The sequence below is a fragment of the Artibeus jamaicensis genome, unplaced genomic scaffold (genome assembly GCF_021234435.1).
Source record: "Artibeus jamaicensis isolate MK-2021 breed Jamaican fruit bat unplaced genomic scaffold, CSHL_Jam_final scaffold_916, whole genome shotgun sequence".
NCBI lineage: Eukaryota > Metazoa > Chordata > Mammalia > Chiroptera > Phyllostomidae > Artibeus > Artibeus jamaicensis.
Window position 1 is genome coordinate 916130 of NW_026522059.1, and position 22046 is coordinate 938175.

The window sequence follows — 22046 nt, forward strand, 5'->3', positions numbered from 1 at the left end:
ACTGTGGGAGGGGGCGGGGAGAACAGAAGCAGGGAGGGGACAGTGACGGGTGTTGCAGAGTGGGCCTTGTCTGGGGCCCTGCCCGGGCTGCTGCGTGAGGGGTGAGAAGGTGGTTTCCAGGCGGGGGAGGGAGCCGAACCCTGTCCGGGCTGTGGGATTCCGGGAGGGCTGGAGGGGGGGCCTGGGTGCCTGGCAGGTGTCAGCATGGGCCAGGAGGGGGAGGGAGGGTCCGGGCTGCAGGGACCCACTGCGGCCCCCACCCCGCCCTGCCCCCACTCTTGGGGGTGGCTGCTTCAGGCTCTAAGACAAGCAGCTGGACACCCCCACCCCCCTGAGAAGCAGCCCTTCTTGGGACAGGGCTGCCCAGAGGCAGCCTTCTAGCTCCTGGACTCAGTGTCCAGGGGGATGGTGACCCTCCCCACACGGGTGCAGGACTCGGCCCCCACACTGGGCTCAGACACTCCTCATCGGACACTGTCTTTAATGGGCGCTGGGCCGGCAGCAGACTGGCCTGAGGGTCCTGCGGGGGGGGGGGGGAGGATGCGAGGGGGCCCTGCTGCCAGTCGGCTGGAGACAGCGCCAGAGCACAGCAGTGTGGGGAGCCCGGCCCTCACTGCCTCCCGGGGCTGCTGGAGGGTGAGGGTGCTGCAGCGCGGGGACAAGGGGCCGGGCACAGCCTCCCTCCGGGCGGGCCTCGCTGGGCCTTGCGGCTCCAGCCGAGGAGGGGCCTGGGGCTGGCCCTCGCAGGCACTGCGGGCTCCCAGCCACACTCCTTCTGGCTCCTCAGAAGCCCTCGCAGGGCTGGCCGGTGGTCCCCCTGCAGTCAGGACGGAGACAGGCAGCGGTCGGCAGCCCTGGCCCGGCCCACCCGTGGCCGGCCTAGTGGGTGTGACGGAGGAGGTGGAGGTGTGTCGGGGGAGGTCGGGGATTCAGTGAGGGCAGCCCCACCTAGTGGGGTCCCCACAGGAGTGCCACGCTGGGGTGGGTGAGAGCTGAGGGGCAGGGCTGCAGTGCCTCTGCCCAGAGCCTCCAGGGGTGTGGGCCCACAGGGGCGTGGGCTGGGCTGGGCTGGGCCCTCGTCCAGGGCAGGGGCTCGCTGCCGGTGGACGTGGCACAGGCGGCTGCAGCCTGGGCCACCCTGGGGAGGGTGCTGCTACGCCAGCCTCTGTAGATGTCTGCGGCCTGGAGGACCAGGGGCGGAGGGACAAGGGCGGGGGGACACCCTCCCAGCCCCAGGGCTCACCGTGCCGGGCGGCTCGGCACCAGGCAGCAGGGTGGCCACCTGCAGGCTCACGCCCTCGGCACCCACAGCCCTCAGCTGGGCCACCACCTCAGTGTGCTTCCACCACCTGCAGGGCTGCCCGTTCACAGACACGATGTAGTCGCCCTCCCGCAGGCCGGCCGCCTGCAGGGACACGGGGACAGTCTGGTCTGCAGTCCCAGGTGGACACCCCCTGCCCCTGGCTGCAGCCTCCAGTCAGCCCGGGTGTGGCCCTACCTCAGCGTGGCCCCCGGGAATGACCGCAGCGATGAGCACGGGTGAGTCTCCCCGCAGTGTGAAGCCGAAGCCGCCCTCCCCTCGGGTCACGTGGACGGGCCCGGCCAGCCGCCAGCGGTTCCTGACTGAGAACACAGAGAGGGGCCCCTGGGGGCCATTGCGGCTCAGAGGCCTGGCGGGGCGGCTCTCTGGGAGGAGCCCTGGCCTGTGATGCCCTCACCCTGACCTCTGCATCCTGGGGCAGGGACCCAAGGAGGAGCGGGGGCCCGTGTGGGGACCTTGCCCGGGGCATTGACAACGGACAGGTGCTCACCAGCCGGTGGAAGATGTCAGTCACCTTCACTCGGGAGAAGCTGGGGGCCCGGACCTCTGGCCTCTGGCGCGTCCTGGCTGGACAGCAAAGGGTAACGGAAGCAGAACTGAGCCCCAGGCTCCCTGACCCCCAGGCCCCTGGGACGCCGCTGGGCGGTTCGGCCACAGTAGAGTGGGTGACACTGGCCCCTCTTGGACATCCAGGACCTGGCCACCCCCCACTTAGTGGAGGAGCCCTGGGGGTCCCTGGCTGGGGGCATGTGTCTTCCAGGCCACAGCCCCCCTGGGGCATGAATCAGGTGCAGATGGACACAGAACAAGGGGGCTACAATGGGGGGGGGACCAGCACCCTGCCCCTTCTTTGGGCTCAAAACCGGTGGGTATGGGAGGTCCTGGCATCTGGACCACAGCTGTGGAGGGGGTATCCGCCCATGGCCCCCATGCCAGGGACACGATCGTCCCAAGGGGCCTGGCCGCTCACGCTGGATGTCAGGGGCCTCGGTGGCCTCGAAGAAGTCGTCCTCGAGGTCCAGCTCCGAGTACTTGGCCAGCGAGCGCCGCAGCGCCTGGCCCAGGACGGCCTGCAGCAGGTCCACCCTGCGCAGGGCGCGGCACAGGGCGTGCAGCCGCAGCGCCTCCTCCTGCCCCAGGATGGCGCGCTTCAGGTGGGCCTTGCCTGCGGGGACATGCGCGTCACACGCCGGCACACGCAGCCCCCCTTCCCAGACCAGATGTGACGGGAGGAAGGCAGGGACGGCTTATGAGTTCACCCTGGGAGCAGGCCCAGCAGAGCTGCCGGGGTCGGGGGCCCTGCTCAGTCAGGGTGCCCCCCCCAGGCTGGGGCGTCCAGGAGGGGGGCTGGCTACTCCTCCCACCAGCTTTAAGACACCGGATGTGCCCAGCAGGGGCACCTTCTGAATGACGGACGGGTGGGGAGGGCCACCAGCCCCACCCAGCAGGGGGCTGTCTCACCGAGCTTCCTGCGCTCCTCAGGCTCCTGGGGCAGTAGGGGGCGCGGGGACTCCGATGGGGCTGGGGGCCCCTCGAAGACCTGCTCCAGTGCCAGGAGCTCTGCCTCGGCCGCTGGGGGCAGAGAGGGCCGTGACTCCCGCACCAGGCCTCCGCCACCCCTCCCCCGGGGCTCTGGTGGGGGCACTCACGGGAGCCATCGCAGAGTGCGGTGGCTGCGTGGTAGTGGGCCAGGGCACGGAAGTGCTCCGCCTTGACGTGCACCAGGGTGGTCCAGGCAAAGGGCACGTAGTCTTGGACTGGTGGCCTGGCCATGGTCCTGTGCACCTGTTCGTACTGGGCTGCCACCTGCCGGTGACAGGGCAGGACAGAGGGGTCTCTGGGGGACTCCAGGATGAGTCCAGCCGAGCCCCGCCCAGCAGCCTCCCCTGGGGCCTGGCCTCCTCTGCCCCTGGCCCCAGCCAGCCGTGCTGTGAGTCTACACCCCCAGGTCTTGCTCTGACTGGTGGTGCCCCCGCAGGGACGCGGGACCTGGGATCCTGACCAGCCCCCCAGGAACCACGAGACACCCTGGCCTGGGGGACATCCGGGAGACACAGCCCCTACAGGATGCCTGCACAGGTCTCCCGGGGACAGGGTGCCCTGCCCGCACCTGGGCTGCCTCCTGAGCCAGGCGCAGCTGGGCCAAGCAGTCCTGGGGCGCCGCAGGGGCCGGCAGCGAGAGGCCCTCGAAGACGCACTCCTGGGCCTGGGCCGCCATGAGCTGCTCCAGCGCGGACAGTGAGGCGGGGCTCATGTCGGGGCTCGGCGCTTGCGAGAACTTGTCCCTCAGCAGGCGGAAGGCCCCTGTGAAGGGGGCGCTCACTGTGGCCCGAGGGGGCTGCCCCCACCCTACACACCGGAAGCCGTCCTGCCCGCCCCCGGCTCGACCCCAGAGGACAGCTGGCACCCTGGCCATGGCTGTGGGGTGGGGGCGGCCCTCACCAGCGGCCCTCTGGAATGCCTCCGCCGCACGGCCGGCGCCCTCGGTGCGGGAGCGGTCCTGGCGCGCCCCGATCTGGGTGTGCAGGGCTCCGATGTTGAAGAGTACACTGCCCTTCTCGAAGGCCAGGGCCCGCTGCTGGGCTGGGACCCCCGTGAGAGAGTCATACCTGCGAGGTTGGGTCTGGTGGGATGGGGCCCCGCGACCACACATGGAGGGCGCAGAAAAGGCGCACAGGCCGGGGCAGCCCCAGGGCACCCCGCCAGCCCTACCAGTGGAAGAGCAGCCCCAGGCTCCGGGCAGGGGTGACAAAGCGCGCGTCCAGGAGGCAGAGCTGGTTGTAGTACGCCAGGAGCAGCTCCAGGCCCGACTCACTCCGGCTGGGGGTGCGCATGGCCTGCGGGGCAGGAGCCGCTGGGCCCTGCTGGCCCGGCCCGCCGCATGCACACCACCCCGGAGCCTCCTTGGACACCGCAGCCCCGCGGGGCAGCCAGGGTCCCACCGGGCACGCTGGCTCTTCCAGGGCCGGCAGTGCAGGGCTCAGGAAGACTGACAGGGCTTGAAGGGGGAGGCAGGGTCCGTGGGGAGGGGACAGGCACGGAGCAGCCACTCCAACGGGGCCGCAGTGCTGCCCTGCGCAGAGCCGTCGCACAGGGGTGCTGGCTGGGGAGCCCCCAATGGGCCTGTGTCCCCACTGTCCCGGGAGCTGCCCCCAGGGGGCGACCCCTGCCGTGTGAACGTCTACACTGAAGGTCTACAGCGTTTTGCTGCCCTGGCTGAGCCTCTCTGTGAACTGGGCGGGTCTTCCTGTGGGGTGGGGCGGGGCCTACCCACCTGCCGCAGGTCCGCCAGCTCCCTGATTTCCGCCTCGTAGGAGGTGCCGTCCTCTCCAAAGTGCTGAGAGATCAGTTCCTGGCGTGGGGGGGGGGGGGGCAGTGCTGGCCTTCGCAGGAAACTCCCAGCCCGACGTGGGGAAGAGCCCCCGGGGGAGAGAAGAGGCCCAGGTGCCTGGGAAGGGCTGGCCTGGGCCTTGCCTCCGGCCAGGGGGACCCCACTGCTGCAGCTGTGCTCCCGGAGACTCGGTGCTGTTTTGACTCAGGGTCTTTTATTAGCCCCCGTGGGCAGGCACCATGTGCCCTCTGACAGGCAGGGACTTGAGGCACCTTTGACCTGGGCCTGCGGAGCAGTGGCCAGCTGGTCCGGGACAGCCCAGCCCCAGATGAGGACCAGGGGACCAGTGGGTTTTCACAGGCTGGCTGCAGGGCGGCCCCGCCAGTGGGATCCTTGGAGCGCCAGTCAGGGGGCCCCGCGGCCATCCTGGGGCCTCTGGCAGGATGGCCGGCTCTGCTGCAGCCGTCCGAGCTGGGCTCTCCTCCAACCACCACCGGGTCAGAGACCCCACGGCCTGGGAGGCCGGGAGCCTGCAGGTAAGACCGTCCCTCCCTCTGGGCCTCAGTTTCCCCACCTGCTCAATGAGGCGGCTGGGTCAGGAAGGCCCCCCAGGCCCCAGCTCACAGGCCTGCACTCACTCACCGTCAGGGCTGCAGACCAGTCCAGCTCCTTGGTCTCCTTCAGCCCCAGGGGGATCATGGGGACAGTGATTCCTTCACTAGAACCACAAGCAGCGGGTCCAGGCTCTGAGGCTGGACCCAGCTGGACTTGGAGGCCAGGGAGTCCGCCCCACCATTCCTGCTGCACAGGACACACCTCTCCCTGAGACGCGCCCTTGCACACCCACGCACGCCACACAGGCACCTCCACACGCACACACATGTGTGATCACACCTGTGCACATACCTCCCAGGCCCCTCTGTGTCCACGTCGCAGTTGAGCTCCTCCAGCTCCTCCTTCAGCAGCTGCAGGCTGGAGTTGACGCAGCTCAGCTCCAGGGCTACTGTCTCCCTGACCTGGGCGTTGCTGGTGGCTCTGGGGAGGCCGGGCAGTGGTGATGTGCCGGCCGCAGCCCCACGCAGCCTGGGCTCCAGAGCCCCATCCCCAGGGGGCAGCAGTCAGGCCGGGCCCAGGAGATGCCCCACCTCCTCCCACACACTCATCTGGACTCTGACCCATGACTTCGGGACACAGCCACCCTCCACAAACACTCCAAGCCCATTTCCCTGGATGGTGGGGTCCGACCCTCTGTGCCTGCATCTCGGTGCCCAGCAGAGGGGCGGTGGGTCACTGGGAAGGCTGGACGGGTGGGGTGGACAGAGAGGTCAGGCTGCTAAGGAGGAGGGGCCCCTTGGGCCCAGCAGAGCCCTACCCTGGAGCTGCCACCATCCGGCCACCCCCCACAGCACCAGGGTAGGCAGGCAGGTGTGAAACCAGAACATGTGTGCAGCTCTCCTGCTCTATGGGGGAGGGGCCTTCCCTAGGTCCCCAATTGTGGGATGCTGGTCACCAGCCAGAGCTCAGCCTAAACAGTGTCCCTTCTGAGAAGCCACCACTAGTCACCACAGGCATCTCAGAGGCTCCCCACTGCCTACCAGCGGAAAGGCCCCTCAAGGTCTGTTCCAGCCCAGCATGGACCTCAGCTGGTCCTGAGCTGGCCTCTGCCAGGGACCCACCAAACTGGGGGCCTGAGTGGGCAGTGAAGGCCTTGGCTGAGTGGCGAGGCCACCCCAGACCGTGGTAGAAGGCCTGCCCTGAGTCCCAGCCATGGTCACCTGCTCAGGAGTCCCTGGCGCAGACCTGCCCACGAGAGCAGGCGCTGCCTAGGTCACCGCGCTGCCCTCATCACCCAGCACGGGCCCGGCTCCGGGCGGCCAGTGCTCACCTGTAGAGGTTCTCGGCGCCTGTCCTCATCCGTAGCTCCTTGCTGATCTGCTGGTGGATACGGGCCCTGCAGCTCTGCAGGCGGCCGCGCTGGGTCTGCGCCAGGGCGTCACTGCCCTGCAGAGAGGCCACAGGTCATGGGCCAGCTGCCCCTGTCAGCAGCTCACAACTGCACAGCGGCCCTGGGGCTGGGCCAGGGATCTCCTGCCCACGGGGAACGGGGTAGATGGGCATGGAGCCTGGGCTCAGAGGGGGACCCCAGGAAGAAGGGCAGTGGGCAGGAGAGGCAGACGCAGGGGAATGGGACGTAGCCGGGCCAGGGGCCCGAGGAAGAAGCTTGGCTGATTACGTGCGGCCCGCGGCAGCGTGGTGGGGCTCTGGGTCCCAGCCTGGACACCCAGTCGGCTCTGGGAGCCCCGGGCAGGCGGTGGCCAACTGCTCGCGCACATCTGTCTGCACTCTGGAATTTCTCTGCGGAGCCCCCACAGCCCAGCCTGACCACACGTGCTCCAGCACACCATTGGGGCGATGCCAGGGGAGGCAACCCGGGCTCTTGGGCCCACCCCTCCGTGTGATGCTCCGCCCATGCCGACCCTGTTGCTGGGCGCTGTCCCCACTGGCGATGACCGGAGGGGACTCTTTGGCAAATGCCCAAACTGCAGGCTCCGCTGCGGACTTGCCGCTGACGTTCCCGCATGGCCTGGGCGCAGAGGTGTGGGAGCCGCCACTGAAGCCTGGGCGCTGCTGGACATGCCCGAAAGCTCTGCTCACGTTTGTCCGCCCTGGGCGAGCCAGGGCCCGTGGTGAAGGGGTCTGCCAGCAGCGAGGGCGCAGGAGGCAGGCGATAGGTATTTGCCCCCTCTGGAAATCCAGCTCAAGTGGGAAGGGTGTGGAAGAGTGAAGTGACCCCCTTGCCCCTCACCGCTGGGGCCCTGACAGGACGGGCTTGGCCACTCTGGCTGCCTGGAAGCCTGAGGCCCATGGCCCCCCGCGGCCGGCCGGGAGGAAACGGTGTGGGCGGCGGCCAGAGGGAGGCAGTTACAACACAGGCCAGAAACAAACAGCAAGGGCCCCACCCCCTCCCCAGGCTCCCCCTGCCTCCATGGGTTTCCAGGGAGAGGCTCCCCGGCCTGGTAGACCAGCTTCTCCTCCCAGAGCCCTTGCTCTGCCTGCTGATGCCCACCCACCTGAGGGCCCTCCTCTGAACACAGAACTGGACGCCCCAGGAGGGTGAAGCCCAGCACCCCCCACCCTCCACCTCTTCCACCCACCAAACACTGTTAGAGGGACAGAGCCAGGACACGGTGGCTGAACCACCTACAGACTAGACCGACCACAGATCAGGCCACTCAGGCTGGCTGAGCAACCCCCAAGGCGCCCTGGCTGAGGCTTATGCCAGCACTGGTGGTTCTTGGGAGACCTTGGGCAGCCCCACACCCAGGGCCCCTGCTGACTGGGCCGAGCTGCTCTTCAGTGGGCCCCTATCTGGTGCTGGTAAGTCCCCAGCGGACACCAGGGCCAGAGGGTGCCCTCTGGACACCTGCTCTTGGCACTTTTTGAGCCTTTGGAGACTGGACCATACTGGTCCAGAGGGGCGCTGGACCCAGGTGTGGCTTTCACGAGGACAGCTGACTGGCCCGTCCTGACTTTGGAAGTCATGACCAGTGTGGGGTTAGCCTCTCCCTCTGGCCTGGTGTTGGGGGGGTTGGTTAGACTTCCCAGGGGGCCAGAACCATTGGGCCATGTGACGGAGTGGGGTGCGAGGGTCTGCAGTGTCACTCAGGGCTGGGCTGGGCTGTGGTCCACACCCTGCCTGCCTGCTCCCAGCCCGAGGTCTGCTTGCTGGGACACAAGCCAGGACGCTCCCACTGCTGGGTTGTCCCAGAGAGAGGGCTGGAAACAGGTGTCTGCCTCCTCCCCAGGTGGCAGTGGGACAGAGAGCCTGGAAGTGTCCACGGAGCCCTCCGGAGGATCCCGAGTGAGTGACCTTCTAAACACTCAGTCCAAAACAACTCATGCTGTCTCCAAAGGCCACTACCGGCCTGCCCTGTCGGTCTGCAAGGAAATGAGTTCACAAAGGGCCGGTGACGGGCCTCCTCTCTCCAGTACCCATGCTGTGGGACCCCTGGCTGGCGTTCTCCCACGGTTGCTGCAGCACCTGGCATCTCTTGGGGGCAAGGAGGGAGGAGCCTGCCCCTCCAAGGGTCTGGTCAGCATCTCGTGGCCAGGAACCTGGAGCCCTGTCCCACTGAACCCCCATGTCTTTCCTGGGAGGCCTGGGCCCCGGGCACACAAAAGCTGAACAGAGCAGCTGGGGCCCACTATACAGCCAGACATGGAAGAAGGAAGGGGGGCAAAGTGTCACCGCAGGTGCAGGTGCCACTTCTACTTGGTGGCACCAGACTGGATGACTCTGAGGTGTGGAAGCCCAGCTCTTAGCATGAACACGGGGGCAGCCTCGAGCTGACCCCAGGGGACGCTCCGCTTTTGGGCCACAGATCCAGTCAGCCAGAGCACCCCCTCTTCCCCAGACACAGACTTGGTAGGTCTCTACCCCTCCCGGGACCTCCCAGAGCTTTCCAGTGCTCCTGGAAATGGTCCACAGTCCACAGTCAGTGCCTGGGGTTAGGGCGCTCACAAGGGGGTGGGTGTGCAGCAGTGGGGCGTGAGGAAAGGATGAACTCCCCAGCTGTGAAATCCTCCAGCTGTTTCCTGTATCTGGGAGGCTTCAGCCGCCTGCAGCTCAGCATCACCAAATACAGAGCCGGGTGCCCGGGGCAAAGCCGGACAGCCCTGAGGAGAGGGAGGTTTTAGGAGAAGTGAAATGAGTAGCCCAAGAACATTCCCTAGGGCCCCGGCTGTCACAGACCAGAGCCCAACACCTGCCAGAGAAGGGAGCCCAGAGCGTCCAGAAAACAGTAAGCTGAACTGCGCTCCCCCGCCCATTCCTGAGCCACACAGGATGGGCCTCCTGCCTCTTCCCCGCACGTGACCGCGAACAGACATGAGAGGAGCCAGCACAGGCAAACATCGCGGGTTAGGGCCCTCCACCGGCCTCAGTTTCCCCAGTGGAACGCCTAGCTTGCCCTCTTGGAGCGAGCCAGGTGTGGGAAGCGGCCGCCTGAGAGGCTTGCATTGTAGCGCCGGATCAGCAGCCCCACATGCTCGCCGGCTCCGCCCCCCCCCCCACTGGCCCCTTCACCCGGCGCCCCCCATGCCCCGCGGGCGCTCCCACCTTGCAGACGCTGCGGGACGCCTGCAGCCGGGGGCTCTCCTCGCTGGCGCTCGGGCCGTCTTGCTTCTCCTCGGGGATCATCGCAGCTCGCCGCTCGGGCGCGCCCGCCTGGAAGCCGAAGCCCGTGCAGGTCCCCCGGGGCGCCGCGCCGGGTCCTGAACTGTCCTCTGGACCCGGGTGGCAAGACCGGCAGGAGGGAGGGGCGTGGCGCCCCGAGCCGAGCGTGCGAAACTTTCCTCTGCCCAGTCGGCGACTGCGGCGGCTCCGACGGAAAGCAGCCTCGGCCAACCAGAGAGCGAGGGAGGGGGTTCCGGGCGCCCAGGCCCCGCCCACCCACCCGAGATGTCCTAGGGGAATGCGGTTACCCGTGGCAACCGCAGGGCGCGACGCCGAGCGGCAGCCACGGGGCATGCACTACGCATGCGCGGGCGGCAGCTCTTGTGCGCCAAGGTTGGGGAAGAGGAAAAAAAATAACGCGAAACTCGCGAACTGTGCCAGTTCCGACCCTCTCCTCGAGCCGCGGCCCGCGGCTCCCGGGCAGACTCCACGGTTACGGCTACGCAGTTCTACTCCGTCCCACGGCAACAGGGACCTTCCAAGAGGCTCGTCCAAAAATGTTCACAATGGGGGTTTTAACTAAGGTTTTGGAGGAGCGAGCGCTGGGCGAGTTCTTAAACAATGCCCGCTTTCTTCTCCCTGCTGCGGACGCGGGCTCTGGCCTGGCGTCTCTCCGGTGGGTGCCGCCTGCACACGAGAGCCAGTCTCGGGAACCTGCTTCCAGAATCCTTGTATGTCCACAGCCTACTTCAGAACCGACTGCAGAACCGGCCTGCTTCCAGAATTGTGCTCGTCCCGAACCTGCCCTCCGTGCAGATCGGCCACCGCAACCTGTTCCCCCCACCCTCCGCCCCGCCCCTCTCCTAGCTTCCCTGCGTTCCTGGTGGCTCTGGAACCCACTCAGATGTCCTGTGGGCTCACCTTACCCAAGAACACACACCCTTTGTTGAGACAGGACACCAGAGCAGAAGCAGAAACTGATCTTTTATCAGGTTCCTCTGAAGTTCCAGCCTGGCTCACCCTACCGCCCTCCCACTCCAACTCTGCCGGCCACGGTGCGGCGCCGGGGATGGGGCTCGGGCCTGGTGCACAGCTTTTCGGGCCTCGATCCAGCTTTCCCCAGAGCTCAGTCCTGTAAAAGCTCTGCGGCTCGCCGGCCGCAACAAAACAGGACAGATTTCAACTCCGGGGAACAGAAATGGTGTTCAGGAAGTCAGAAGTAATCCCAGAATATTACCGGGCTGAGCTGGGTGTTTCTTTTTCATGGCCGTAACAATGGACTCCAGATGTCCCGGCAACCTGACCCAGGCACAATTACAGCCAGAGTTGATTAGCGGGAGGGGAGGGGAGGGGGAGGGGAGGAAGATGGTGGAAGATGATGAACCTTCATCCTCCTAAGGCTAAGTCAACAGATGAGGCCCGAATTAGAAAATAAAATTCCAGAAGCTGAAGCTTGTTGTTCGGAATTGTGGAATCCAGTGCTAAGTCATCAGCGGCAGGGTTACTGAAGGGGCTGCCCCTGGGGAGGGCGGTGGAGCAGCTCTTAGGAAACGGCGTACCTTGTACCTTCCTCAGCTGTGCCTTCCGGTCCCTGGGCTTTTTAAAAAAGACGGGATGTCTAGAAATTGACCGCAAAAAAACATCCAAAGTAAAACATAGCCATTTGGAAGTGAAAAGATATCTCTAAGGTTTGAATTAAAAGGAAATTAAAAGACAAATCAGATGACCTAAAAAGTAATTAGAAAGTCAATAACCTTACATAACATTATGTAATATGTAAATAACATTAATAATGCTGTATAAAATTATGTGTAAATTATAAATAAGATATAAACAACATTGTAAGAGGTCTGTTCAGAAAGTATCTAGCCATGTGCTATGGAAAGTAGGGACATTTATTAAGAAGATACAAGATGCAAGACACATTGTACAAAGGCCAATGACATCTCAGTCCCCTTCAAAGTAGGTACCTTGGGACCTCACACAGTTCTCACAATTGCCATCAGCTGCCCCATCATATTTTCCTGAATTTCATTGATGATCTGAAATCTCTCCCCTTTCAAAGATGATTTTGGTTTTGGGAAAAGCCAGAAGTCGCAGGGTGGCAAATCTGGGCTGTGGCCGGGGCGGGGGGGGGGGGGGGGCTGAGTCACCTGGGCGATTTGATGTTTTTCTAAAAAACTCTGCACCAGACGTGATGCATGAGTGAGTGTTGTCGTGATGAAGCTGCCAATCAGCAGTTGCCCAGAGCTGCAGCCTCTGAATCACTGGAATAGTTTCCACGTTTGAGCTTCATGCAAAATTTGATACAGATTCGTTCCTCTACTCGCTCAGTCATTTTGAATATGACGGCCACACAGCGCACAGGCTCACTCAACAGTGTCTACCGCCCCCACTGACTAGTACAGTGACGTGGTCATTGTTCACACATGTGCATTCCAGTCCACTGTCCTTGGCTGCCGGGTGACATCAATGTCACCCAAACCATTTTCATTATAGTAATAATGGCTGGACTTTTTCTGGACAGACCTCATATACATTAGGAATAAACCCAAGAAAATTCTGTAAACTCAAGTGAGTTTCTCGCTAAAAATACAAACATAAAGTCCTTCAACCAAATCAAAATAAAGTCACAGAAGGAGGTTACTCAAGATTAAGGACTGACATGAGTCACATAGCAAATAAAGCTGAATATTTGGGGGGGGGAAATAGGTTGATAAACCTAAGGGGCTCCAGGGGAAATGAGACTCAGAGGCTCCGCCTCTGCCTGCGGGCGGCCAGCGTGGGAGGGGCTTGCTGTTTCTTCAGGGCTCCGTCTGGAGGCGGAGGCTGGGGTGCGGCCCTGGAGGCGCCCATGCCTGGGTCTCCAAGGCTGGTCACTCCTCCTCTGGATTCTGTGTCCCAGGGAGGGAAAGAGAACAGCAAAAACGCCCCCAGAAGTCCTCAGAACTTTGTCACGTGGCCACGGGTGGCTGCAGGGAGGCGGAGATCTGTTGTTCCAGCTGGCACAGTGCTGTGCCCAACACAGCTGGGGTCCTGTCCATCAGGAAAACGCGGGTAAGTTTGGACTGGCCATGAGGGGGGGCTGCCTCAGAGCAAAAACTCAAACACACGAAAGGCAAAGTGTGAGCGGAGCCGGGGGACGGTGCACACCGAGAGGACACCGTGGGAGGGACTGGAAGACCGGAGGAAGCGCAGTGATCCGCACTGACCCGTGGAGAGCGGGAGGCCGGGCGGGCTGGGGGTAAACTGCCAAGGGCGCCAGGCTTCCGTCGTCCCACAGAGAGTCCCCTGACCTGCAGCAACGGACGGTCCCCGGGCTGGTCCGGCGAGGCCCACCTGGGCACCACACCCACTGGGCTGAAACACCAGAATCCAGTGAGAGAGGCCACATTCTTCACCGCAGACCCAGTCCACCCACACGCGGGAGCTGGTGGCCCGGTTGGTGGCTCGGCCCCGCCTACTCGCCCTGCTTGTCACTAGAGTCCCCTCTGCTCCTCCTTGGTGAGGTCACAAGCTCCGTCACCTGCTCCAGTGAAGGCCCCGCCCGGCGAGTGCAGACCAGTGGTGGTCCCCAGGGACCTTGGAACGGGGGGGGGGGGGGGGATGGCCACGGTGTGTCAGAGGTGGGCTGTGAAATGATCCACGGCACCAGCCACACCTGCACAGCCACTGTCCCGCCTCCAACGCCGGTGGGACTCGGTGACGGAAGTAGTGACCTTGGCCTCCACCCCTTCACTTAGGGTCCAGGGTTGGTCAGTTGGGCAACAGGGCTGCTTCTGGGGGCTCCCGGGAGGGTCCCCAGGGGGAAGGCCACATGTCTCCTGTGCCCAGGCACTGTCATGGTCAGGCAGGACGCTGAGACCTGCCCTGATGTCTTGCCTGTGACTGCAAGGGACGTCACGAATGCACTGAGGGTGGCAGAGAACCCCGGCCCTGCCCCTGTTCTCACTTGTTCCGGGAGAGAGCAAATGTCCCTGGACACTTCAGGTCTGGCTTTCTGATATTTAAACCCAAAGTTCCCCCGTGAAGACGTGCTCTCCGGCACCAGGCGTCAGGGAAGGCCAACCCGGCAATGAGGGGCCGCCTGGGGGAAGGTCAGTCAGCCGTCGGCAGCGCCAGCCAGGGGCAGGGCGGCCCGCGGCGTGCGGGGTGAGTCCAGGAGGGCCATCTGGAAGAAGCCGCCAGGCCCGGCCTCGGGAGCCTGCTTGTGCAAATCAAGCCTCCTGATGCAAAGTTGTCAGAATTAATATAAAGAAACAAACAAAATAAACACCTGGATGCCTCAGCAGCGTCCCTGGACTGGGCAATTCCACAGCGGTCTCTCAGAGCTTGGGGACGTAATGAGGTGGTTTCAGAGCCAGAGCTTCATACGACGGTCTGAAGCGGAGCCCATGCGACGGTGAGGAGCAGAGCGAATTGCGGACAAGGTGTCCGTGGGGAAAGGCCCGACTGGTGTTGGAAAAAGACAGACATGGAAGGAGACCCAGAGTGCACCTGTTTGTGGAATCGCCGCAGCGCCAGCGAGGGGGGCCGGCTTCCCCCGCCAGTCCTTCTGTGCTACCGGGCCTGTTGGTGCGGCGTGGGCGGCTGCACTTTGCAGTGAACAACGAGGGGCACCGAGAGGACGGCGGTGCAGGGGGGTCTGGCGTGGAAGGGCACACACGTGGGGCGGCAGCGGCAGGTGCTCAGGGGCCTGCCGGACACTTGATCGGCCAACACTGCAAACAGGAGCCTGCTAGTCTCTCAGTGCCAATGTGCACGTCCAGATTCTTGGGCGGGGAGGAAACGTGGGCTCCTTTCTGCATCTCTGCGAGGACCTGGCCGCCCCCACACTTGCTCACGTGCCCAAGACCCCTGCGGTGGCAATCACTGCAGGGCCTTGAAGCAGGGCGCACCTGAGACACATGCCGGCCCGTCTCCCTGTAGGGACTGGCCAGGGGGACGCCACAGGTGAACCAAAAACGCCGAAAGGAAGAGCGGTCTGGACAGAAGAACATGGAGAAAGCAGCTGATTCTAGAAAGTTCCCCCCAGGCCTGGACCGGGCAGCTCTGATGACCGCCTCTCCCCCAGGAGGTGCCTACGAACTGGGCTTCCAGGTCTCGGGCTCAACTTCAAATGCCGGTGACTGGGCGTTGCCAACTCTCCGGTTCCCAATCTTCGTAGGTGACAGTGCCACTTCCGTCCGAGCATTTTCAGAACGAGGTGTGGGACTTGGGAAGCCAGACTGTCACCTCGCACCCGCCTGCGCGTGGCCGCGGCCTGCCAAGGCCCCGGAGCTCCGTAAGGGCACCTGCACTTGGAGGGCGCATGACGCAAACTGAGAAAATAAATAACCGCAAGGCACGAAGAGAACAGGATAGAGCACCGCGTGCGAGCCGCCGCCAGTGACAGATGGAGGAGCAGGCAGCCAGGACCGCGGAAGCCTTCATCAATGGCGGTAATAGCGGGCCATGCATCAGCTGGGGAGAGGAGTCAACAGGACGTGAGAAATGAATTGTTTGTAAATACAATCAACAATTTTGTGTTCCCGAGAAAGCCATCCATCACCTGGAAACCACCTTTGGTAAAAGATGCACCTGGCTTGCCGGTGAGACGGGGCCATCAATCCCGCCCGAGGTGCGGGGCAGCTCCAGGCTGTCCAGGGCCAGGGCCAGACACACATATTCATTCTTATTTGAAGATGAGTTGACAGTCACCTGGGGGCGGGGGGGTTGCCAGCAGGAGCATGTGGACCCCGCCGGGCTGGCAGTGGGCACCAGTGGAGAGAACGCTTTATTAAAGCCCCCTCTGCTGGGGCGCCCTCCCTGGGGGCCCTGGCGGGAGAGGCCGGAGGGCCCTGAGTGCTCACCCCACTCTGGGACCTTCCCAGGCCCTGTCTGTGCTCTCAGCCCTCCTGGACACCAAGGTGCTGAGCTGGTCTGATCGAGGGTGTGGGGGTGGGGGAAGCAGCCGGCCATGTCCTACCCTCCCCAGCCTCTGTGCAAATCTCACTGCCGAGGGCCCACCGTGGTCTGGGGGAAGCAGGGCGCTTCTCAGGGGCGGAGGCCAGTAGGGGGGGCAGGCTGCACAGCTGGAACAGGGGGAGGCCGAAGACAGAGCCGTGTGTGGGCGTGGGATGTGTGCACAAAGGGCTGTTTTGATGGGGACCTTGAGTGAACCCACCCACGTCCAGGGAGTTCTGCACTAGGGGTGGGCCCAGAGTGGCATGACACCTGGTTCTGGGGTCTGGGGAGAGTGGGGGCAGGGCAGCTGGCCTTGACAGAGGCACAAGCAGTCTGACCCCAGTCACAGAAGGCAGAGGAATGGGGTGCAAGCTGGGCACGCAAAGGGCTGGGGGGCACGCACACTGCCCGTGAACTATTCTGGGTGTTGGTGACATAGGAAGCAAGGCCCCCACTGGGGAAGGGGTGCTGGAGGCCCTGGGAGGGCAGCGGAGGGTGCACTGAGGCCTGGTGGGCAGGGGCTCTGTGGCCGCTGGGAAGGCACAGGGCTGGGCTTCGCAGGGGTTTGCGGGGACCGTGCCTCCCTGACAGCCTTAGACACAGGCAAGGAGAACATTTAATTCCAAGGACACATCCACTCGTGACCTACTCCAAAGAGCACCAGACTCTGGATGGAGGAGGCTCTGCTGCCACTGCAGAGCATCCTGCTGTCCAGCGGTTTTGGATGTAACGTGCCAAGTACTTTGGGCACCTGCCCAGCCAGTCTGCCGACAGCAGAGCTCGCACCCCAGATCCAGGGCCACCTAGACACAGCCACCCCCGAAAGTATATATCATCGGAAAACACGCATCATTTATTTACCAAGCAAAAAGGGGGCATTATTCAGTGGAACCAAAGCTTCCTTCTCCCTGAAAACCCGCTTCTATTTTCCACGTATGACTAATTTTTAATCTCGGTGACTGAGCGGTAATGCCGTTGTCACTGATGCTGACAATGGGGTTTTTTAAGAAGCCTGTGATTGATGTTGCCTTCACAGTGTCCTTTTTTGGTTATTGTTCCTGTGGCGTTCTGAATAAAATGAGTTCAGCCTCCGTGGGGCTCAGTAAATCCGGGCGCAATTGTAGATTAGATGCCATCTTTATGCAAAGCGGCCCGGCTCGCACTCGGAGCTCTGCGTGACAGAAGGCTGCGGCCTAGCCATCACTCACCCACGAAGGAAAGCAGCTACTTACTGCACGTCCATTTGTAAAGAAGGCAGGCAAACAGCATCTTTAATAACCGTGAACAAAGGCGCTAGAACTTACAACACGACCACACTGTAGAGTAAGGGGCACACGTGGAACAGGAAAGCAGCCTCCTGTTTTCCCAATCGAAGGCTTTTAAGCTGATTTCCTGTCCAGAGAAGGGGTTTTGGGGTCAGAGGGCAGCCCCACCCAGCCCCACCCACCCGGCAATAGAACTCCTCTGTCCCCACCTCCCACACCCTCAGCCAGCTGTCCTCACCACCGGCTCCCGCTGGACAGGAGCACTCAGCTCCCCACTTGCCCCCCACTGGAGGCTGTCCAGCCCACTGAGGCCCAGTCATCTTCAACTGCAACAGAAGCATGTTGGTGTCTCCCTAACCTGGCCGGTGTCCCCAGTGTGCCATGGTGACACTCACTTCAATTCCTTGAGCGGGACCCATGGTGGACCTCCCCAGAGGGCTTCTCCTAGGGTCTAGCTGCGCGGGCCTGGGGCTTGCTGGAAAAGCTGGAGTTGATCGCCCTGAGGCAAAATGAGGCATAGATGGAGACCCACTGCAGGTAACTGGGTCTGGAACCGCGTTCCAGGTTCCCCCGAGGCCCCAACATGGGGCGAGCCCAAGGCACACACCCGCTCCTCACACACAACTGGGAACTGGCCACTTTCTCCTGTTTCACTTCCCCGCTCCCCTACCTGTGCTTCCCGGGCCGCCACCCAAACACTTCCCTGCTCCCCAATGAGTTCAGCCTCGTACTCTCGCACACACGGGCCGCCACAGCTCTATCCCGGCCACTTGCTCGCTGTGCCCTTGTCCACGCAGCTTTCTGAGGGCCTGGAGCCCACTCTCCATCCTTCCGTCTGCCAACATCTACTCGACCCTCCACAAGCAGCTTGCGTGTCACCTGTGGCCCCAGATGCGGTGGCACCGAGGTGCGTGCCGCACATGTCTGTGTTCAGAATGCTCCCATTCTCCCCGAAGAAGGCGCCGAGTTTGCCTCGTAGCCCAGCACTCAGCACAGGCCCGGCCTTCAGGTTGCGAGAAAACATTCGAACTTGCAGCGAACCGGCGGTAACAGCTCACGTTGGACAGCCTCTCTCAAAACATCCGGGGAGTGTTCAAAATAGCAAAAACCGTGGCGATGTCCCCATCTTTTGAGGATACTGAAGACCCGTGAGCTCCAACAGCCCCAGGCAGCAGAGCCAGGAGCCCGAGAGCTGGGGCGGTGCCGGGGCGGTGCAAGGGGGCGCGGCCCCTCCCCGGGTGGCTGGCGCACCTGACGGCCCAGCAGCTGCGTCCATGCCTCTCGCCCCCAAAGCCTGCGCTGGGGCCGCGTGCGCCGCAGGCCCCGCCCCTGGGACACGCCCCCACCCCGCCCCCATTGCAAATCGGCGCAGGCGCCGTCCTGGCCATCTTCCCAGCGGCCCCCGCGGCAGCGTCTTCGAGGCGCACGTTGCACGAGGTGGCCTGGGCTGCGAGCTTGCGTCCCTGGTTGCAGACAGTGTAGGTGTCGTCTCCTGTGTTGGTGCGGCTGCTTTGCGGGTCCCAGGGACACCCCAAACGGCTGCCGCGGGGCTGGGACGCGGCCTGAGGTCGCAGGGCTGGTGCAGGCCGAGTGGGGCTCGAGTAAGGCCCCGCCCTACCCTCGGTGACCCCGTTCCCCTTGACCGCGCTGTGTGGCCCACTGCCGGCTCGGTGAGTCCGCAGCGCCTGGCGTCCCGTTCCGGTCGCGGTGCCCCTCCCGCCGTGGCCCTGGGGGCTCCTGTGGACGCAAGCCCTTGCCCCATCTCCCAGGCCCGGTAGGCCTGCATGGTTCCCCGGCCATGGTGCGCCCCTCATCATGGAGCTCACGCTCTCTGTCCCCCTCCGTGTGGCCTTGGGAGTGAGTGCGCGTCTCCGTGACACCTCAGCGCACTGCTGTTTTGTTTTCTTCTTTTGGTCGGACTCATGCAAAGTCATAGTACTTAGCTAGAACTGGCAAACTGGCTGTGTGCAGCCTGTGCTTGCATCTAAAATACATGTGATAGCTAATGGTGGAGGAACTCGGGGAAACGCTCAGACCTGTTAACTAAGCTTCCTGGGGACACGAACCACATACTGTAGGGTCAGCAGCGTCGCCCGGGGCAGACCGCGGGCTGCAGGCCCCTGTGGGTTTCTGGGCTGTGCTGGGGCTTGGCTGTTGCTGCGTTGCCGTTGGGACTCCCCATCTGCTGCAGGCAGGACTGGTGTAGACAGTCCCTGCCACGTGGCCCAAGCTCCTGCGGGAGCCCGCCTGCCGCCGCCCCGAACGGCTCCTTGCAGTGGGGCCGCGCCGTGGGAGGACACAGAAGAGGGGATGGGAGATGGTCTGGGCCCTAGTGTGCGGGTGCCCTCACCAGGTAACAGCGCGCTGTGGGGAAGAAGTGGCCTTTGCCCGGGCATTGTGACTTCTGCTCCCCCACCCCGCCCCCCAGCTCCTCCCTGCTTTGCATCAGACAGTGGCAGTGGCAGACATAAGTAGCTCTTTGTGCCGCAGGACAGGGAGATGGCCTGGTGGGAAAACGGGAGGTTTTGCTTTTGAAGAATTTGATGCTGTAAATTAATATGTGGCTTGGTGACAAGCTTTGTGTCACCTTCCCGGTGACTGGAACCAAAGTGTCACAATTGGGTGGTTTGAGCAATGTTGTGTCCAGTGGGACTTCCATTTTTGATTGATGCACTTGGCCTCACAGCTGGCAGTTGTTTGCTGTTTTCTGAGTCACATCACGTGGTGGTCACGAGTTTCCTGCGATCTGCTCCCCAGGGGGACGGCGGGTGGGCCCCTTTCCTGCCCACCCTTTGCTGCCTCAGGCACCCCCACCTGCCCACCCGGCCCTGCTGTGAGCTGCCTGCTCCCCTCTGAGGAGGTGCGTGGGTGTGTGGGCCCCCTCGCTCCAGGCTGCTGCTGGTTCAGGTGGCAGGAATCAGGGGGTTTCGTGCTGAAATGTCTCCAGTGTTAAACGTTGCTGAAATTTTACAAAAATGCTTGGCCAGCCAAACAGAAATGCAAGTGGCCTGGATTTACCTCCCCAGCCCCCAGCCTGCAGCCTCCGGGCTGTGGGCGGGGCAGGGAGCCCCTCCTCGCCTGGCGTTCTGTTCTAGGCCAGCTTTTCCTCTAGTGGACGACGTCAGAACGCACGGAAACTTTCCTTTTGTGTTTTTTGTACTGCAGTAAAATTTATGTACTGTCAAAGTCACAATTTCAGCCACCTAAGGCGTAGAGTTTGGTGGCACCACAGACCTTCGGTGTTGTGCAGTCATCGCCACCAGTGCCAGACTTTCTGTCACCCAGAAGGCATCCCGTCCGCCTGTGCCGCCCCCGCCGCCCTGTCGTCCCTGGCCTGCTCTCAGCCGCTGTGGGTGTCCCCGTCCTGGCTTGCTCACTCGGGCAGATGCCACAGCGTGGGTCCTCTGTCCAGCCGAGCTCAGCTGGCACGTGTTGGGGACTCGTCCGCGCCACGGTGTGTCATGCTTCCTGCCTCTCGTGGCTGAGTCTGCCCTGTGCAGGGGCCACGTCCTGCTTTTCCACTGGCCCATGGATGGACATCCTGGGTTGTCTCTCCTTTTGGGACAACGCAGACGTGAGCGTTGCTGCAGTGAGGGTCCCGAGCAGCGTGGGCTGAGTCACGGCGTTTCGTCTTCGAGCGTCGGCCTCACAAGCGTGTCACCACGTGGACGAGAGTGACAGGTGCTCCCAGGCCAGGGCCGCCGTGTGCGTGGAGTTTGCACGTGCAGTTTCTCCTTCCAGACTCACCTTCTCTTTCTGTCTCTCGCCACCCGCGGGTGCGAGGTGGACGGGGCAGGCCTGGCGCCCCAGCCCCGAAGGCGCCACGTCCGAGGGCGGCCGCTCTGCTCCCTGCTCAGGCTGGGTCACGCCTGGTTGGTGAGTCACCTGACTTCTGTTTCAGAATATGTTTTGCACACTGGCTGCCTCTTTAGGAGGCACTTTTGAGGGCCACTTCACTAAGTCGGTGAGTCCTGGACACTGCAGGCCTGGCAGGGGGCGGAGGCAGGCGCCTGTGGGTGGGAGACGCACCCGAGCGGCTCTGGCAGCTTCTGCCGTCGGGCCTGTGCTCAGACTGGAGCTGCGCCGTGCACTCTGCGTGGAGACTCCCGTCCCGTCTTCCTACCCGTGTTTCAGAAAGAGGGAGACGTCTGTGAAGGGCCGGGGAAACTTCCCCGGGTGAGCGGCAGATTGGCATATTCACGTGTAAGCCTGTGTTCCAGATCCGCACAGACCAGCAAGCCAGTGGGGAGGCGTGAGCAGGGAAGGCCTTCCAGGAGAGCGGGCCGGCTGAGCTGCTCCGGCTGAGCTGCTCCGGCCAGCTTTAAAGCGTGCGACGCTTATTCTGGCAAACGGGCGGCAAGGAGTGAGCTTGGGGACTTGCTGTGGGACGGCGCGGGGGGGCTAAATGGCCTAGAACGGTGCCTCCTGGCGCCCTGCCCTGGTGTGTGTGCCTGGGGGCAGTGGGCAGGGGTGCAGTGTGGCCTGGCTGCTCACGCCTGCTGTGGGTTCCACTTCGGACCTGACCCGGGCCATGGGGCTGAGGCACAGAGGGCTGTTTTCCGAAGATCAGTCGGAATTCATCCGACTTGTATTTCCATGCAAATTCTGGGGTTGGGCTGTCCATTTCTGCATGGACCTGGCTGGGATTTTGAGGGGGGTTGGGCTGCGTTTGTGGGGCACTTCCAGGAGTCGCCCCCAGGAGATGAAGCCTCCCAGGCCCTGAGCCGGGCACCCCCATGGTCTGGGTCTTCATTTCTCTCGGCAGCTCTGTGGCTCTGTGCCCAGGTGTCACCTCCTTGGCTGAATTTCTTAGGTGTTCTTTTTGACGTCATTGTAAATGGCGTCATTTCTTAACGTTCTCCATTCACAGCAGGTGTAAAGAGAACCGGTTTGGGTGTGTCTTTGTCTGTTGGTCTGGGCCTGCGGTGGTGTCGAACTCCTTTGTTAGTGCTCTCATCTCATTTAACTTTGTTCATAGACCGTCTCAGGTTTTCTGGACACAAAACT

The 22046-nt window shown here is 63.2% G+C and overlaps 1 protein-coding gene across 5 annotated transcripts; it reads right to left on the reverse strand.

The window, feature by feature from the left end:
- Positions 1-445: 445 nt before the first annotated feature.
- On the reverse strand, positions 446-10017 carry RHPN1 (rhophilin Rho GTPase binding protein 1). Of its 5 annotated transcripts, none has more exons than XM_037166736.2 (15): positions 9772-10016; positions 6538-6653; positions 5559-5735; positions 5295-5370; positions 4596-4673; positions 4034-4158; positions 3764-3930; positions 3432-3625; positions 2971-3127; positions 2783-2893; positions 2292-2486; positions 1812-1888; positions 1499-1645; positions 1244-1405; positions 448-817 (listed from the first exon to the last, which is right to left on the reverse strand). In XM_037166736.2, exons 1-15 carry the CDS (start codon positions 9850-9852, stop codon positions 611-613), a joined length of 2070 nt encoding a protein of 689 aa, XP_037022631.2. In that variant the 5' UTR covers positions 9853-10016; the 3' UTR covers positions 448-610. The 5 variants fall into 5 exon arrangements, with proteins under 5 accessions (XP_037022635.2, XP_037022631.2, XP_037022634.2 ...); XM_037166739.2 differs by having other exon boundaries at positions 5559-5624; positions 9772-10015; XM_037166737.2 differs by having other exon boundaries at positions 449-817; positions 5559-5687; positions 9772-10014.
- Between the last annotated feature and the right edge of the window lie 12029 nt (positions 10018-22046).

What these genes read in the sequence shown, in the direction of transcription:
- RHPN1 (XM_037166736.2), bottom strand. Translation starts at nt 9,852, where the DNA reads ATGATCCCCGAGGAGAAGCAAGACGGCCCGAGCGCCAGCGAGGAGAGC. An exon ending in GACACAGAGGGGCCTGGGAG is followed by an intron (nt 5,371 to 5,558) that starts GTATGTGCACAG and finishes TTGTGGTTCTAG; the next exon opens with TGAAGGAATCACTGTCCCCA. An exon ending in CTGGGGCTGCTCTTCCACTG is followed by an intron (nt 3,931 to 4,033) that starts GTAGGGCTGGCG and finishes CCAACCTCGCAG; the next exon opens with GTATGACTCTCTCACGGGGG.